The 18,322-nt window shown below is 43.5% G+C and overlaps 1 protein-coding gene across 1 annotated transcript in view; it reads right to left on the reverse strand.

Moving 5' to 3' along the window:
• The window catches only part of APOB (apolipoprotein B), a 50,263-nt gene that overhangs the window by 11,675 nt on the left and 20,266 nt on the right, over positions 1-18,322 (reverse strand). Inside the window, exons 9-25 of the mRNA XM_023511812.1 lie at positions 17,644-17,863; positions 16,712-16,939; positions 16,388-16,505; positions 16,125-16,271; positions 15,170-15,381; positions 14,656-14,893; positions 13,873-14,049; positions 12,324-12,515; positions 10,708-10,875; positions 10,067-10,278; positions 6,717-6,899; positions 5,986-6,107; positions 4,133-4,343; positions 3,381-3,556; positions 3,069-3,256; positions 2,431-2,576; positions 62-435 (exon numbers count right to left, since the gene is read on the reverse strand). Of these exons, the coding sequence (XP_023367580.1) occupies positions 62-435; positions 2,431-2,576; positions 3,069-3,256; positions 3,381-3,556; positions 4,133-4,343; positions 5,986-6,107; positions 6,717-6,899; positions 10,067-10,278; positions 10,708-10,875; positions 12,324-12,515; positions 13,873-14,049; positions 14,656-14,893; positions 15,170-15,381; positions 16,125-16,271; positions 16,388-16,505; positions 16,712-16,939; positions 17,644-17,863 (3,312 nt within the window). The remainder of the gene's footprint in view (positions 1-61; positions 436-2,430; positions 2,577-3,068; positions 3,257-3,380; positions 3,557-4,132; positions 4,344-5,985; positions 6,108-6,716; positions 6,900-10,066; positions 10,279-10,707; positions 10,876-12,323; positions 12,516-13,872; positions 14,050-14,655; positions 14,894-15,169; positions 15,382-16,124; positions 16,272-16,387; positions 16,506-16,711; positions 16,940-17,643; positions 17,864-18,322) is intronic.

Genomic DNA, 18,322 nt, shown 5'->3' on the forward strand with positions numbered 1-18,322 from the left:
GTTCTCCTACCAGAGCCTGCAGTGAGTTAGCCTGTGTGCCCTGTACCTGAGCACGGCTCACCTTGCACGCTGTAGGAAAGCAGGTCAATTACAGAGTCCGCCTTCATGTGGTACCGAGCCTGAAGCCTGAAGTGTTCTCTACTGGTGTTGCCACCAGTGTAGGAAGCAGACCAGTTGTACAAGTTGCTGTAGACATTCGTGGAGAGGTCTAGAACACCCAAGAGCGGCACCGGCAGTTGATACGACTTGGGAATGGTGAAAGTAGGAACTTGGAACTCTCGAGCTGGCAGGTGGAATCCCACAGGTTTGAATTGGAGGGCTGGTGTCCTAATGGACTCTAATATATTTAGATCTTTGGAGGATTTGCCACCAAAAGGCAAAGGAATCTCAATTTTCATACTGTCCTTGTTCAAAGTATATTTGACCCGACCATCACTGAAATGAACAACAAAGACAGTGTCCCCAGTCAGACCTGAAGAACTCCAAGTTGTCTGCCATCTGACCTGCTGAGCAGTATTGCACCTGTCCCACTTCTGACCCCAACCTGCACTTTCCTCTTTCCCTCACACTATTCCCTGTGCCCAGATCCCTTTGCCTCTACATCTACCTTCCAAACATTCAAATCCTTATAAAACTCTTCCAAGAGCTACTCCTTATCACGACCATCCCATCTAAGTCATAGCTAATTTCTCTCTTTCTTAGAGGGACACAGTCCATCATACCTCTCTGAAAGAGCACGCCACAATTCTCCTTACATAATGGCTTATTTGTTCATTTGTTGGTGTCTACAGGGTGTCACCCTTGTCCAGTTTCTATCTTCTCACTATACCCAGTCTCATATTTTGTACGTAGGGGACCTGTGGTACATATTCGCTAAACTGAATTGAGGTAATTGGATATGTGGGAGAAACACAGGTGTAAAAGTCAGTTTTAGCTTCCACTGATTGGCAATGTTATCTTAGTGAATTAGTCTCTGAGTCACAGTGACATCGTGATAATGATAATGGTATCCTTTCTTCTGACTCACAGAGATGGCCTTGGACATCAAAAGAGAAGAAATATCTGAAAGCCCTTCATCATCTTCTCAATACTACGATCATATAATAGACTATTATGATAACTTATAAAAATGCGGCAGGACAATAGGGTTTAACTGTTCTCAACAAATAAACTGCTCATTGTATTACTCTAACAGGGGCTGGACACTGGCTGCCCAGGTTCACAGGAGGATGACTGATAACCACTGAGGACCTGTTCAGGTCTGAGCTGCCGTATCTGGCTGTCTTTTCTGCATAGCACACAGAAGACTGTTGGCCAGAAACAGCAGTAGTGAAGGGGGTTCCTGAGTCCTTTGAAACTGCCACCTTTTCTTCTTTGTCCCCGTGAGTACTTTTTGCAGACTTCAGCCCTTTCCCAAGAAATTTTCTATTAAACTTAGCAGCTCTGCCATAGACTTATAGAAAGACCCATGTGACACAGGCTGTTTGTTTTCTTGACCCTGGGGATAATTCACTGGGCAGTCAATCTCGGAAAAGCTATATAATCTTTTCAGCTCATATGCTGGTATTTTATTTTCACAAAATAAAGCAATCAAAGTATTGCGTGTATTTTTGTGAATATAGAAATGGATTGAGCAGTTTGGAATCTGACTTCACGCTAAGGGTTCCTCTCTCAGGAAAGAGGGATTACCGTTGCTCTTCTTACCCATGGGTTCTGCATGCACGGATTTAACCAACTGTGACTCAAAAATATTTGGAAAAAAATGTCTCTTAACATGTACAGGTTATTTTTTTCCTTGTCGTCATTCCCTAAATAACACAGTATAACAACTAGTTACACAGCATTTATATCGTATTAGGTAGTGTAAGTCATCTAGAGATGATTTGAAGTATAGGAGGGCACGTGTGAGGTCATATGCAAATGATATGCCATATTATATTGGGGACCCGAGCATCTTTGGATTTTTGTATCTGATGGAGTTTCTGGAACCAGTTCCCCACAAGGACCCTGAGGTGACTGCATCTTCTCAGAGTCTTCCCTTTATTTAATGCTCAGTGGTTATTCTGACCTTTCATAGCCCAACAGCAAGCCTGTAGGCAATAATTCCTGTAGTCACTCTCGAATTCTACACAGTCGAAAGGGGAGTTTGCCTCTAATGGCAGAAAATTGAAAGGCTTTCAAATTCTGGGTGCAGTGAATAAAAGTACTAGAATCCCCCAATTATTTTCTTAGGCTCTTCCTGACTGGGTTGGTGTTCAAATTCTGACCTCAGGTTTAATAACACAAAAATGCCGCAGCATTCCCGCTATCATTATTAATCTCCTTAAAAATGCTTAAATTATTGCCCTTAAAAATTTAAATTAAAAAAAATCCCAAATCATGCTAAAATCTTATTCCAGTTCAAGGAAATTTGCTTATTTCTTCTTTTACCTTTTCAAGAAGAGGTTTTCCGGGATGTGGAGGTCTGGCACTCCCATTTGTTGGAGGTTCAACTCCTTTAGGCCACTGAGGTGATCTTGCAAAGTCTGGGCATAAGGAAGACTCTCAGATGCCTTCTGAAGCCACGTGTTTGTTGCCTATAAAACAATAGAAAGTTTTTAGAGTGATGGGCACGAATGGGCCTGAAAGTACAATTGACATTAGGGGAAAATCCAGGTGTCTTCCAGGTGACCTGTCTTTGACCAGTCAATAATCAAGCAGGAAAATCCACTGAAAGTTAAAAAATAAATCACATAAAATCACAAATTTTGCTTGCCAGTCACTGATTTCTTCCTGTGTTTGATAAAAAAGGATAGCTAGTAGAGACTCATAGCCATTGTCTTGAAGCTTCCTGTGATACCATGAGACATAGCAAACTGTTCTGCCAAGTAGCATTCATCTGCTACTGAGCACATACGGCTTTGTGTAACTGGGTAACTAAGCATGCTAATTCTTCCTGGGAATTGGCTGGAGGCAGGAGGCAGGCCTTATGTTATGCATGTTTGGATTTCCTCCTGCACCTAACTCAGAGTTGAGAATGTAATTAGCACTTGCATCCACGTATTTATGGCTGAATGATTTATACTTACAACTATTAACTTGGAACCCATGTGCCGGAAAGTCATATCTGTTTGAAGAACTCTGTGATCCAGGAGACTATTGGCATACGTATGCAAGCTTCTGGGATAATCAGGGAGATTAATAGGGAAATTGGAAGCCAGTTTTTTAGTATCCACATTGGTGCCTGTGTTCCACTCAAATTCAATCTTCTCTTCATCTAAAAATGCACATATGAGACAGTTGTGAGTGGGAGTGGGTCAGCCCGTAACCATGGCTGTCGACACCTGACCTTGAGTTGACAGTGACACTGGAGGTGCTCATGTGGGGAAAGAGGCACGTACCGTAACGCCATGCCACCCTCTTGGAAACTGTCGAGCCATAAGCGGTAGCAGATGAGTCCATTTGGAGGAGCAGTTTACTGGGGGACCAGTAGGTGAGGATCTCACTTCTGGCTTCTGCTTGCAAACGGGGTATGGAAATAACACCTTTGATTCTGCCTTCTTCCTTTTTGTCACAACTATGGAAAAGAAAAGCAGTTAGCATCAGTGATTTCGTCCATTCCAAGGAGGTACATGAGGTTAAACAGAAGTTCCACTTGTGGTGAAAAATCAGACACGTGAATGGCTCAGAGAAACAGTCACAGATCAAACTCATTGACTCCTAGAACTAAAATCAGGACTTTGCAAGGAGATACAGGTGAAAGGAGAAGATTTTTGAAAGTTGTTCTGCAACCTGGTTGGCGATTTACTCACTCTATGGGCTTAGCCAAATGATTTAACTCCTCTGAGCTACCATTTCCCTCTCTTTATATAAAATAGCAAACTCATACCTACCTTCAGTTTAGTATGAGGCCTGAGGTAGCTTCTTTACAGCACCCAGCATGGTGCTTGATAAGTGAATAGTAAGTGCCCCATAAATGGTAGGAACATGCAACTGGACATGTGTGGAGGGTTAAAGTGTCAGGGACTCTCTCTGCTACTCAGATTGTGGGCCAGGGACACACCTGGCCTGGGCACATGTAAGCGTATGAGGATAAAGGAGAAGAGCCCACAGGGACCGCAGCTGGGGTCAGAATCCCTGAAGACTTCTTTACCTTACACGGCCCATGAGAGCGACCTCGGTAATTTTCTTGTTCTGAATGTCCAGTGTGAGTTTGTAAGACACTTTGTCCTCAGCAGACTCATCATTAACTCTGAGTATTGTCCCAAGGTCAACATCAAAATCTGGAATCTGGACTTCACTGGACAAAGTCACAGTCTGCCGATTGTATCTGAACGTCACGGTAGCCTCAGTCTGCTTCACTCCTGAAAGGGTGTAGAAGAGAATCAAGAAATGTGAGGTGAGGAGCCACATTTTGGAAAGCAGGGGAAGAAAAGGCAGAAGAACCCCAAGCACTCAATGTGCTTATACAAAGGCACAGCTCAGGCATTTACTTTTTAACTCAATGATGGCCATTTTAATCGGTCTACATATATTTATTGACTGCGTGTTATGTGCTGGGCACTATTCTTGACACTGGGGTATCCTTGGCTTCACGGAGTAGAGGGTAGATTTTCTATGTCGGGTGATAATGAATGTTATGAAGAAATGCAAAACTGTATGAGAATAAAGAATAGAAAGGGATAGAAGAGATGCTATTTCGTATGTGGTAGTCAGAGAAGTTTCCTCTGATAAGAGAAGATATAGGCCGAGATTGGAATGAGGAGGGGCTAAGCCTTGCTGAAGTTTAGGAGGAAGGCATTCTGGGTAAGAAAAGTAAAAGCTTTGAGGTGGGAGCATTCGGCAGGTTTGGGCAACAGTAAGGCAGCCCTCTGGGTCAGGCAGACAGGACTTCTCTGTATTACTTTCCATCCAAGACACCTGTCCTGGTTCCTTGCCTCCCCTGCCCTGGCCTCCCTTTTCTTGGGCTCCCCTTTTCTTTGTAGGTTCTCAAGCTTCCTTCAATTCATAGGCTGTTTTACATCTTACAGAATTTCTTTGATAACATCCCTACAGAAACAAAGTCTTCCTAAATTTGCCCATTCCCTAAAACCTGCTCCTTCAATTCCATTTTTTAATTTTTTTAGTTGCTCAGGCTCCTAAATTAGAGTTGTCCTGATTCTCCTTTTCCTCCTGGACTCAACATCTACTGTGTCAGGAAATCTTGTCAGTTGGATTGTCAAAATATGGCCAGAGTCCCCCCGTCCCCATATCTCCTCTGCACCATCCTTATCCAAGACGCCACTGTCTCTTGCCCGGATTGCTGCAGTAATTCACATTCCAGTTTCCCTGCGCTTGTCCACCTATAGTCTTTTTTCAATTTAAATACAACTCCAGTCATGAAAACGTTCCAGTGGTTTTTATCTAACCTGAGAAAAACTTCTAAGTTTCTTATCATGGCCTGTAAGACCACCTTCCCTCACCTCCCTGTATCTACGTGGCCTCATCTTCTAACCCCTTCCTCCTTGGTTTGGCTTTTGGAGACTTTTTTAGCCAAACGGGCTTCCTTCCTTTTCTTTAAACATGGCAGCCATGTGCCAGCCTCAGGGCCTTTGCACCTGCTGGCCCCCTGCCCACAATACTCTTTCCACATGGCTATTCCTCTTAATCTGTATCAGCTCTCTTTTTATGCTCACTCACCCGGGAGACCATCCGTTATCATTCTACTCCCTGCCTCCCTTGTTCCTCCCTACCACCCTTAGACCTTCCTAGGCCTGCCTGTGCCCTGTTTTCCTCCCCAGTACTGATCTGACATTCAGAATATTGACTTTCTTGGTTGTTTACCATAACCTTCATAAAGGCAAAGACTTTACTGTTCAGTATTCTAGCCCTAACTCTTAGAACAAGCCTGCCACTTACTGGGTGCTCAGTTAATATTTGTTAAATTTGTTAAATTAAATGTGCTCTTGTGAGACCTAAGCCTGAGGCTGAGGGCAGAGGTGGAGCAGACATGCTTTGGATACTCACCTTCTGTCTGAGTGACAAACTTCAGGGTGTCCACCAAGGCTCTGTCCTCTCTCTGGAGCTCGTAGATTGCGCTGACAGAGTACTGCTCCACCTCTCCTGTGGGTTTCAGCTCCAGCTCCAGTCTAAGGATGTTCGAGTGCAGACAGTGCATGATGTTAGAACCTCCAATGATGGTGATAATGTTTCCCCCCAAATTTAGCCTCAAGTGCAAGAAAAATATGGTTCTCGTTTTGACATTGTCTCTTGCCCTTAACTAAGGTGACCTTTATGATCCCTTTAATACAAGAGCCCAAGACAGGGAAGAGCCCAGAATTCCTAGGTTTCTTGTACAAGCAGGAGTTGGCTGGTCATGCCAGCAAAGCTGAAAACAAGTAGTGGAACTGGGGGATGCTGAAGACAGGAGCCCCCTAAACAAAGTGAAGGCATCCAGCATGATGGGGGGCTCCAGGAGGCTCATACCAATGGAGTCTATGTTTCTGGAGGCTTAGAAACATGGGTCCTGAATTAGGAACAGTTAGAATCTGTGCTGTGATCTCCTCATGCAGGGCATAAGGGAGCAAGAGGGGAGAAGGTTTTGGCCAGAGGACCATGCTTTAAATACCCAAAAGGATGGTGCCAACCATTAAGGCTGGTGGCAGGGGCCCACAACACTGGGCATTGTTCCTGTGCCTGCTGGGGACCATAGGGCAGAAAGTGAGCAGATGCCGGGCCAGGCACTGAGCGTCTCTGACCTGGTGTCCCCTGTCAGTGGATAGTAGGAGGCGGAGTCTGTGGAGCTGGCATTGGAGTAAGCGACTGAGGTGCAATAATTCAGGCCAGTAAAGAAGGGCTTGCAAGCTGACCAGGACTGCCTGTTCTCAATTAAAGGTGGGATCGCTTCCGTTTTGGTGGTAGAGACCAAATGCAATGTGTTGCTGTGAAGAAAGCAAAAACCTGAGTTATCTTCAAGACATGAACCAAAATGAACATCACACATTCTTGCAGTGCAAACATCTCCTTACCCTCCTCTCTGACCCCCCTAAGTCCCCCAGATGACCCCCAGACATAAGTCCATGTCTACCTCAGTTTATTTGATTTGCTGAGAAATAAATAATCACAGGAAGAACATCAATATGACCAAAGATCACAGTGACTCAGGCTTCAGACAGTGCACTAAATGGTTTGCACTGGTTGCCTGTAATCCCTACACCAGTGGGCATGGGAATCTCACCTTATAGAAGACACAGAGGCTCAGAGATGTTAAATAACTGATCACCAGGGCCTGACTTAGGTTACCTCCTCCCTTATGTGATACGGAGTAAGAGGAACTCTCTCTTTCTCCAAAATCCTTTACTCTCTCCTGCTTTCCCCTGCCAGCACTAGCCAGCTCAAGTCTCTTTACTTGAACACACACACACACTCCTTTCTTGCTCTTATCCCCTTCACAATCAAGAGAGTGGTCACCTTTACAGTTCTTCTTTGTCTCTAGGTTCTTCCCACCGAACTGCGATCTGACTGTTCACTCAGTCAGGGGACCATATACAGCCGTAAGGGAGCAACTCTACTGAAGGCTGCTGGGAGGTCAAGGGAGATAAAGGATAAACATGCCCACTGGGTTTAGGAGCAAGGGGGATTGGTGGGGATGATGAAAGAGTGTTTAGAAGAAGATGGAGTGAACAGTCAGATCGCAGTTCGGTGGGGAGAACCTAAAGTATCACAGGAATGGAAGAAAAAGTATCCAATGTACACAGCCCTTTTATGAAACTAATTTATAGCTCTCAAATGAAAGATACAACTTAATTCTAGCCCAAGAATATGGGGAGGGGGTGGGGAAGGGAAAGGGGGAAGAGCGGCCGGGTGGTGGGAGGGTGACCGGGAAGATCACCTATATATCTGTCTAACAAGGGTACAAGTGAACTTTTCTAGAACTAGAATATAAATGTTTTGACACAATGACTAAGCAAATGACATGAAATCTATGTGAACCAGCATGATGAAAGTATTTCAAATTGTATATGAAAACACTACACTGTACCCCATGTTTGCATTAATGTATACAGCTATCATTTAATAATAAATAAATAAAATGCAAAAAAAAAAAAGACAAAGAAAAGTTAGTAAGTGCAAGAAAGTTCATGATGTCCTGATTTCTTCAAAAGATGTTTTCTTTGAGATATCTCTATCCTCCCCCCAGAATTATTTCTTCATCTTTTTGGGGTGCCTCAAGACCAAAACGTGCTGGCGTGCTGAAGCCCCCATGGCAGCTTTAGACTGCCTGCGGGGTGACTCACCCCTGTGGCTGCTCCTTGGCATGGATGGCCCTTCAAGGCCTTGGTCTTTCTGCTTCTCTCTGGGCATGACTTTTCTCTCTTCCCTGGTTCCTCCCCTCTCCTTTTACATGTTTATCTTTTCCACATTTCTCTATTTGACCTCAGTAACTTCTGTATAATGATGATTCTCAAATGCATATTTTGAGCTCGAGCTCTTTACTGGGCTTGGTACCCACAGGGCCATTTCCCAGATAGTTCTAATTGGCTATTGCATAGGACATCAAATGCAGCACATCCCAAACTGACCTTGTCATCTTCCTTTAAAGCAGCAGGTCTCCCTCTGTAGTTCTTATCTCCCCTCTTTCCTTTCCCTTGTCCCCATGTCCAGCCAACCCCCCCCGGCACTCATGATTCCCCTTCCAGAAAGTTCTAGAGCACTCACTCTCCCTGGCTCTCCTCTGTGCAGGCCCTCATCTCCTCTCACCTGATATCGAAGATACGAGACTCCCAACCATTCTACCTGTCTCCCGATCTGTCTTCTTCCCATACCCTCTCCACTCTGGTGTCAGAATATCTCTTCAAAAACACTAACCTTATCTTATTTCTGCTCCCTTTGCAATTCCCTTGCTTTCAAAGAGTCCAAACTCCTGCAGGTGGTTTACATGGTAGGGACCACCTGACCCTGTCAACCTCCACATTATTCCTCACTTATGTGCCCTGAGAACCTGGCCATTTGAATGTCTTTCGGCTCCTTGACTCATATTCTTTTTCCTTTGGGTCATCACACATGCTTTTCTCTTTGCCAGGAACACTCATTCCTTTTCCATTTGCCTGGATAACTCTGAGAGAGCGCTCAGATACCAGGTCAAGCACAATTGCTTCAGAAAGCTTTCCCTGGCTACCACAGGCTACCTCAGGACTCTACTACTTTCTCTAACAGCCCTTACTTTATTGTGACGGCTTGCTTAATTGTATGCCTTCCCTTTAAATCAGTGGTTCTCAGCCTTCCTAATGCCATGACCCTTTAATTCAGTTCCTCATGTTGCGGTGACCCCCAATCATAAAATTATTTTTGTTGCTATTTCATAACTGTAAGTTTGATACTGTTATGCATCATAATGTAAATATCTGTTAAGCAGGATGGTCATAGGCGACCCCTGTGAAGGGGTCATTTGACCCCCAAAGGGGTCACGTCCCACAGGTTGAGAACCACTGCTCTAAACTGTAAACTCTGAAAGGTTAGGGACCTTGTACGTTTCATTCAATGTTCTTGGTACATAATAGATAATTAAACACTATTTTTGAATGAACATATCTGTCCAAAATATGGAAAGCATAAGGTAAATCAGTGGCGGAGGAGATCATCGAAAATGGAACTCTCAGTAAGAGGCTGCATCAATAATTATGAGATTAGTAAGGAGTTTTACACTTGATCAGTTGAGCAAAAATCAGTTCACCCTGTGGCATTTCCCCAAGATGATTTCTCTAGAGTTAGTGTTCTTTCATTCTCAAACTCACAGTCAAACAAACAGATGGCAAAAAGATATCACAACCTAACAACAATAAATTCAGCAGTAGTTCATAATTAATCCCAAAGCATAAGCATATAGGACAATTTAGTAAAATGTGAAAAGTAGAGGAAAGAGTAAATATTTTGTGAGTCTAGACTAGGATAAAAATAGGTAATCTGGGACCTTTCATTTCTCTTCTCTCTCCTTCTTTGCCTGGGGCCTGAATTATCTTAATCAATAATCTAGTGTAGCCAAATCCTGCAGACGCGTCCTCAATTCTCTCTTTCAAACTAGCTCAGCAGACCTGGCTGAAAGGATTACCTGGCACTGAACAGCTTGACTGGCCTCTTTGGAGAAGGAACAATAAACTTCAGCTGCCCAGCTTTGAGGGCAACACGAGCCTCCAGGCCTGACTCATGGAAGAAGTTGGTGTTCATTTGGACCCCACTTCTAGCAAAGTCTGGAATGATCATGCCCATATGTGTTACAAACTCCACAGACACAGAGGGTTTTGCCACCAGCTCTGCCTGCATCTGTAAATCAGAAAACAACCTATCAGGATCGTTAAATACCCCTGCCCCTGAGAGTCAGATCAACCACCCTTTCCCATCTCCAGGCAGACATCTCACATCCCAGGAGACACTACTGTGATTTGTTTGAAGGAAGAATAAGTTCTCAGGTCTCTAGAGCCAGACTGCAACACCCAGGACTAGGAAGTACCTGAGTTAGTTCTAAGCACAACTAGATTAAAAATGGCAGGAATATTCATTTATTGAGAAAGCGGAGCTCTCATCTTACTGTGATAATACCCTAAGTTGAGTTTTTCATAAAAATGAACAAGGTGATTACAATGTTGATGCACTTTGTCTTGAACTAGAGACACATTTTAAAAATATGCACAAGAAACCCACCCCTGGAGAAAAAGAATAATCTAAGAACTCAGAAGGCAAACAGAGCCTTACATTGGCTACTTCCAGTTTTACTCCAGCCTTGGTTCCAGGAGTGATGATTCCAGATGAAGACATCTGTAGCTGTAATCCAACCCCAGTGGGGAGCTCAAAGGCATTGTCCATGAAGATGTAGTGAAGAAAAAAGTCATTCTTTGAACCCTTGTTTATGGCCTCACCAATCTACAGATTCAAGAAGGAAGAACAACTTTTAGCAAGCTTCACTGAAATGGGCTTTGTTAAATGCAACCTCTGGCAATTCTCTTTATCCAGGAAGGAATGGGCTAGTTATAGGGGTATCTAATCTTTTTTCTTTTCTGCTGCACATAGGAAGAATAAGAGTTGTCTTGGGCTGCACAATAAAAGCACAAACACTAATGAAAACTGATGAGCAAAAAAAAGAAAGAAAAGAAAAGAAAAGAAAAGAAAAGGTCAGAGCATACTTTCCTTGATACCTGACACCACAAAAAAAGTCCTCATAAAATCATCATGTGGCCCATGTGCTGCAGGTTGGACACCCCTAGCATTAGTATAATTTGATCAGCTGAAGATTTTAGAAGCTAAAGATTAAAGGTTACTGCTCTCAAAGAATTAGGACATAAGAAATTATTCTAGAGAGAATATCACATCGTTTTCAATTGGGGACTCAGAAGGCACTTAAGAATATTGCTGAAACTCAAGAGCTTCATGAGTTTTAAGTGTTGCATCTGACATGGTTTAATTCTGGCATAGTGGAGGAGTGCGAATGTAAATGAGGGTATACTTGAAGTATGTTATATTATGGTAAAATCCATTTTTTTGAAATCAAAGGCCTACTGAGATGATGTACATATCAATTTGCATATTTAAAGTACTACTTCAGCAAAATAACTTGATGTCTGTTTTTTGGAAGCCAACATTGTCATTTATCAAATTGTAAGATGTAAGTTGATATGTTTTATAATTTACTAATAAATTAATGAAAATTATAGCAAATATTTGAATGGTGGATTACAGTTTGCCAAACACTTTCCTGTGTTCTTGTTGTAACATTTCAATATTAGGAAGACCTTTGACAAAGTTAGAGAAGGGTATACTTAACATGTTTTTCCTGATGAACAAATTATTTGCCTTAAAAACTGCTAACATTATAAACAGCTTAATTAATTAATTAATTTTGAGATAGAGTGTCATTCTATTGCCCAGGGTAGAGTGCTACGGAATCAGTCAAGCTCATGGCAACCTAAATTCCTGGGTTCAAGTGATCCTCCTGCTGGCCTCAGCCTCCTAAGTAACTGGAACTACAGGTGCCCACCACAGCGCCTGGCTAGTTTTCCTATTTTTAGTAGAGACGGGGTCTCACTCTTGCTCAGGCTGGTCTTGAACTCCTGAGCTCAAGGAATCCTCCTGCTTCAGCTTCCTAGATGGCTAGAAATATAAGCATGAGCCACTGTGTGCAGCCTTAAATACCTTAATTTCCAGATGATACCAGTTCTTTGTAATCCAAGATCATTGCAGTTCAAGGCAAAGCTGCCTGTCAAAGGAAGTACAAGCACCTTCTCTGGTTTGTATGGCTGGGATCTTAAGGGAGTCTGGGATATGTAAAAACAGCACAATCTCACAGACCCTGTGGTGGGTCCTGGTTCACTCACCATCTGAGGGATTCCCTGCAGGGTGCGAGCGCTGGTCAGCAGCAGCCTTCCCAGGTACTGCAGGTCACGCAGCCTGACGAAGCCAAGCTCCTCTCCCAAGATGCGGAGGTAGGCTCTGGCTTCTGGGACGCCTTTAGATTTTAGATCTTTAATCAGCTTCTCCACATTGAGCATAATTCCATTTACCATGTCCTGAGATTTAGTAATAAAACAGCTTGGTGAGATGTCAGGTGAATCCGGCACTGTTAGATTCCTGATGTGGGCCCGTCTCCTGCAGCCTGGACACAAACTCTCCTGATGAGGACATTTTTTTTTGGGGGGGGGGCACTAAAATCCAGGCTAATTCCTCTACACAGAGATGGAGACAACCGAGGTCTTGTCAGGAATAGTGGTGTTCCCAAAGCTAATCTTAACTTGAAAATAATAAGTGGGTGATCTCTGCTCTTTAGGATACCAAGATCATTGGGACTCCTCAACACTGGAAGACCCTCAGCCCCCTTCTCCTCCCCAGTGTGGCCCCTTCTCTGCTGACTAGGGGAGAGTACTTGAGGTTTCTTGAGAAAAAGTAGCCGCTGAATAAATTGGCCAAAACCCTAAAAATCTCTCTATCCGAGACAAGTTCTTCTTACAATAAGGAGAATTCCATAGACTGATACCCAGGTGTTGAGAAAGAAAATGGAGATTGAGAGACCCAAAGCAGATCAAAGGCCCTCAGCCAGGTCAGGAAATCAGAGGATGGAGAGGAGGCCACCAGCATGCACCTGGGAGTAAATCATTGCCCTGCTTCTCTAACTTGAATGCACAGACACATCACCTAGGGGATTGTTAAAATGCAGGTTCTGATTCAGTAGCTCCTGATGGGCCCTGAGAATGTGCATTTCTAAGGAGATTTCATGTAGTTTTCATCTCCAGACCACACATTCAGTAGCAAAAGCAGTGGAGAACAGGAAGCTCCAGATTGTACAACCTATCTCACTCCTTCAGTGGGGCTCATTGGAGCTTCCACATGGATTTTTGGTCCCCTTCGCTGGTACACTGAAGTGAGAGTGAGTCGAAGAAAGCATTTCACAATAGTGCAGATCATTAATTTAAAACTTAAAATAGCACCTGCTTATTTGAACAATCAATACCAGTGTCAGGCACTGTACTTCACATTTTAGAGACTTCATTTCATTTAAGATTTAAATAACCTTGTGAGGTTTGGACTATTACTAGTGCTCTCAGATACAAAAACAAATACACATAATTTTCAAGCAAATTGCCCAGGTGTGGACAGCTTCAATTCTAATCCATGCCCCAGGATCCACACCCTGAATCATTATGCTAGAGAGACTTTGGTGAGTCTGATTCCGGAGCACACTGAATTTTCAGGAGGCCCTAAACTACAGAGAATACTGACTTACACTGACTGACCTCATAGGACTGGCTAATCACAACCATAGTTATTGCTTCAGTGTGATAATATCTTGATGACGTCCAGGCTTAGAACAGAATGTTTTTGCATTGAGACCCAAATCTTTCCCTGAGAGGATACTTAACAAATACATACCTGCTCACGTTTATCATCTTTGGTGTAGCCAAAGTGGTCCATCAAGACCTTGGAGACATGATCCGGAACTTGGCCATTAACCCAGTACAAAGCTTTGTTGGCACTGTCTGGGAAAAATCCTCGCTTCCCAAAAAGAGCTTCCAGTGTTGGTTCAAAGCCTTTTCCCTCCAAGCCAATCTGAGAAAGAAAATGAGGTAAGACGACACCATCAGGCTTCTTTGTTGTTTGTCAGCCTCTTTTCTCTTCTTTATGTCTGTTTCACTAAAAAAGTATTTGACTAGAATTACAGGGCAGGAGCTAAGCTTGTCTTATTAGAAGTTGTCTTATTAGAATCTCATTGGAGTCTTGAACTCATTATTTGCTTTTTTTCTAGAAGGGGCAATGAAGTTTCAGGACAAAACAATTAAAGCACGGATTCACTGTTGGAGTAGATTTGGGGTTTGAACCAGATCTGACTAGGCAGCTTATACATTTCCTTGGATTGGGGGTTAAGGGTTCTCTGAGACAGCTGCCTTCCCATTAATGCTAAGAAGTCATGCTTGAGGCGACACCTAGTGGGGAGAGAGGAAGGTGGTGAAGAAGGAAACGAGAAGGCGTCCAAGGGATGGTCAGAATGGCCTGCTGAGTCTTGTTCTCCCAGACTGGCTCACACCCCTCTGGACTCTATTTACGGTGTACAGAATGGCCTGCTGAGTCTTGTTCTCCCAGACTGGCTCACACCCCTCTGAACTCTATTTATGGTGTACAGAATGGCCTGGAGAACTTGAAGTTCTTCACACATACCTCAAAGAGGTCAGTTGATGCAAATCCAAAGACAGTGAGCGTGGTTTTCAGCATGCTTTCTTTAGGAAGGTAATTATTTGGGTCAAATATAAGATTCCCTTCGATTTTGACTGACGCTGAATCAAGTGACGGAAGAGAGACAGACTTGGAAAGCTGATAGTTTCGGGAAAATCTTCTGAAGTCCATGACAGTTGGAAGTTGAGATTCTTTCAGAGCTTCTTTCACTAACGTTTTCAGACTAGATAAAAAGAAGTGAATTTTGAGCTGACACACCATGTTACTTCCCCTTGGTCTCTTGTACCCCAAGTAAATATGGATTTCCATTTGGTACCAAACATTTGGGTTTCATTTGCCCCATGACTTTGGCTCAGCATCTCCAGCACATTTGCACAAGTGTTTGTTCCAGAAGAAAGCACACTCTGTAAAGGGCAGGCAGTGGCTGTACCAGAATCCATGCGTGTAATTCTAGCCCAGGGCCCAGAGTGGCAGATGGGGGGAAATGACTGTTACTTACTCTTGGATGTACAATTCCTCTGAGTTCAAGATGTTGGCAATGTGGGAAGCCACAAAGTTCTTCACTTGCTCATCCTGTTCCTGGGGTAGAAGCTGGGTGATTTTATTGATGTCCAACTGGGAAGGAGTCCTCATCAACATGAGATAGGCAGCCAATCGCTTATCTCCTGGAGAAGTGCCATCGAGGAAAGTCTGAAGAAGGACCTCCTGCTCCTATAGTCAAAAGAGGAGACGGTTATCTTTGTCTTTTGTTTAGTACACAGCACATGCCTATCAGCTGCTGGCCTGATCTGCTCATCTGCTAATCTTCCCTAAGCACAAGTCCAGTATCTCTCTAGTAACTCTTCAAATGCTGGTACTGAATCTTTTTGCCAGTTTTCCATAGAGCACTATCAAGGTAGGGTTTCCAGAAGATGTCTATTGAATATATCTTGAATTCAATTGTATTAAAATACAGAAATTATGACCAGGCTATGACTTGTTTGGAATATCTTCTTCTAAGTGAAAATATAGTTTTTTAAACATAAATTATTTCGATGTGAGGATAGAGATGGCAAGGGACAGTGAGAGTTTAGGGATAATCAATAAGGTAGTTTCCTAAGTTCTGTCCATCATTGGCACCTAAATGGGGCCACATTGACTATCCCAGCCTTGGATTATGGGGGGAAAGTTAAGCATGTTTTCCCAAGATGAGTGTGATGGTCAGTGAATAGGAGGATGACATACAATGCAAATCTCATCTTCTGCACATTGGCTTAGTAACAAGTTCAAATATATCTCTCAATTTGTATACTGCTAGGCAGTCAAGTTGATAGGCTTGTTGAAATTTGCAATTGGGAAAAAGTAGAAAAAAGTCTGTAGAATGATGAAATTTAGGATCTCATTCCCCTGGTACTTTCCAGATGCTTGTTAATCTGAATAAGCTCTCACTTTCAGACCTCCCCTGTGGATTTTACCTCCTCTTTAAGTTCCATTTTCCGTAGGGCCTGGATGGCAGCTTTCTGAATCAGCACTGATGGCTTTGTACTTTGGATGCATTTCAGGACTGAAGACTTGAGCGTTGGAGTTAGCCGATCCATGGTCTGGCCCATATTTCCAATGACCTATATTGAGGAAAAGAAACAAGAACCCAACAGGGGACAGAAGGAGAGAGGAGTTAAAGGGTATCCAGGAAAAGTGCTTCTGAAATGATGTATGTCACACAAAAGACTGAAATTACCCGCAGAATCAAATTGGTGTAATCTTCATCCCCAGTGCAGTCATTCTGAATCTGTTCCAAAAGATAATCAGCAATGTCCAGCAGGTCCTGAGTCTCTGTGGGGTGTGTCTCGTGATAGCTACAGAATAAGAGAATCAGGACTTAGGCAACACTGTTAGGTTTATCTGAAAATCCAAACGAGTGTTTGGTGATTTCTTATTCTCGAAATGATCAGAAAAAACAAAAGAGCAAGCAGCAGAGTTTGAAGGTAGACAGAGGGGTATAATTATAAAGGGATATGAGGTTTTCCTCTGCTCTTAGGAGAAACACAGAATGAAATATCACCTCTTGACCACGTGGCTCAGCGCATATAGAGAGGCCCGGCTCCGTTGCTCCCTGGCCATGTTGAAGATCTCCCGCAGCCTCTGTGCTGAGGGCTCTGGGATCAGGGCCACCAGGTAGGTTACAACATCTATCAGGAGGGGGTTGGTATGTGTATGTTTGAGCCACTGGAGGATGTGAGTGTAACACTGGGGCTGTCCACACTGAACCAAGGCTTGCAAAGTGATGGGGCTGAGAAGAGAAGTGTGAAGGAAATTACTCGGACCACCTTCAAGACAGATCAAATATCCTTTGCCCACACTGTTCTTATGCACTACCTTAGCCCAACCATCTTTCAGAATCCAACTCAGAGCCATGATGCTGTCTCTAGGAGTGTCCCCCACTGGAGAAGCACTACTGAGCAAAGTCTGAAGGAAGACCCCTGGATGACCTGTTGCTAAAAGAGGACTGTTATTGCCATCCTTTCGTCAGGACACAGAACATGCCCAGCCAACACTGGTACAGTCTCTTTCCTGGCCTCCGTCCCTTTTCTGGCCTTCACGGTACTTAGAACCAGTGCATTGAAATGTAGAGAAATCATATTATTACTGTGCTTCCCTGACTTTTCTTTTCACTCATCTATAAGCTTCTGGGGGGTGGGGCACAGACTTCTTTCTCTCAAAAATTTCCAAAATAGAACTAGGAATTAGTTATCCCTCCTATTTTCACACACATATACATATTTTCCTCGTATACATCTCTGTGTCTGTGTGCCTGCAATGTGTTGCCCATGGAATTCTAAGCACCTAGATGACATTTCTCTACCCACCAAATATTAACTGATTAATTGACTAACTGGATTCATGTTTAGATCCATGTTTAAATGGTCCATGAGATTCTCTGTTTGGCCATTTACCATAAGTTGTATGACAAACTGAACTGCAACCATTCAATACCTGGACACCTCGATCAGCTGTGGCAGGAGGGATGTGATAGCCTCACTGCTGAGGCCTCTCAGCTCAGTAACCAGTTTATTGAAGAGGTTAGCTCTCTGGGCATTCTGCTCAGAGGCAGACAGTCTTTTCAGTTCCTGGAAAGTCTTCAAGACAGCCTCAGCCTGCTTTGGCAGGGATGTGGACTTGGTGCTCTCAAAGGCGAGACCGACCTTCATGGCACCTGGAAGAAGAAAAGTGTCAAAGGAATTCTCACTCCCTTCATCTCAGCTGTATCTTTGCCTACTGGAAGCTGGAAATGAGGAAGGGGTCAGCACAGGGGAAAAGACAAGAGAACCATTCTATACCCAATGCCTCTTAGGTATCCGGCTTTGTGCTGGATGGTTAATGTAATTGTTTTCACGCTCTCCTCACTCTGTCCTTGTGGGTTAGCATTATTCCCCAGTTTAAGGATAAAGGAACTGAATCCAGAGATGAGCAACTTAACTTTTACCCAAGAACTTTCTGGGTCTAAGAGGCAGAGTTGGAACAGAATCCAGACTTGTGTGAATCTGGTTATCAAATTACCCTTTGCTTGAAAGAACTGGTGAGGAGGTGCTCAAGATTACAGTAGAGGTGAGACGCATGGGCGCTCACCGTCAGTTCTTAGTTGGTCTATGATAGCTTGCAGGGATGGAAGGCC

Source organism: Otolemur garnettii, unplaced genomic scaffold (genome assembly GCF_000181295.1).
Source record: "Otolemur garnettii isolate 467f Iridium unplaced genomic scaffold, OtoGar3 scaffold00022, whole genome shotgun sequence".
NCBI lineage: Eukaryota > Metazoa > Chordata > Mammalia > Primates > Galagidae > Otolemur > Otolemur garnettii.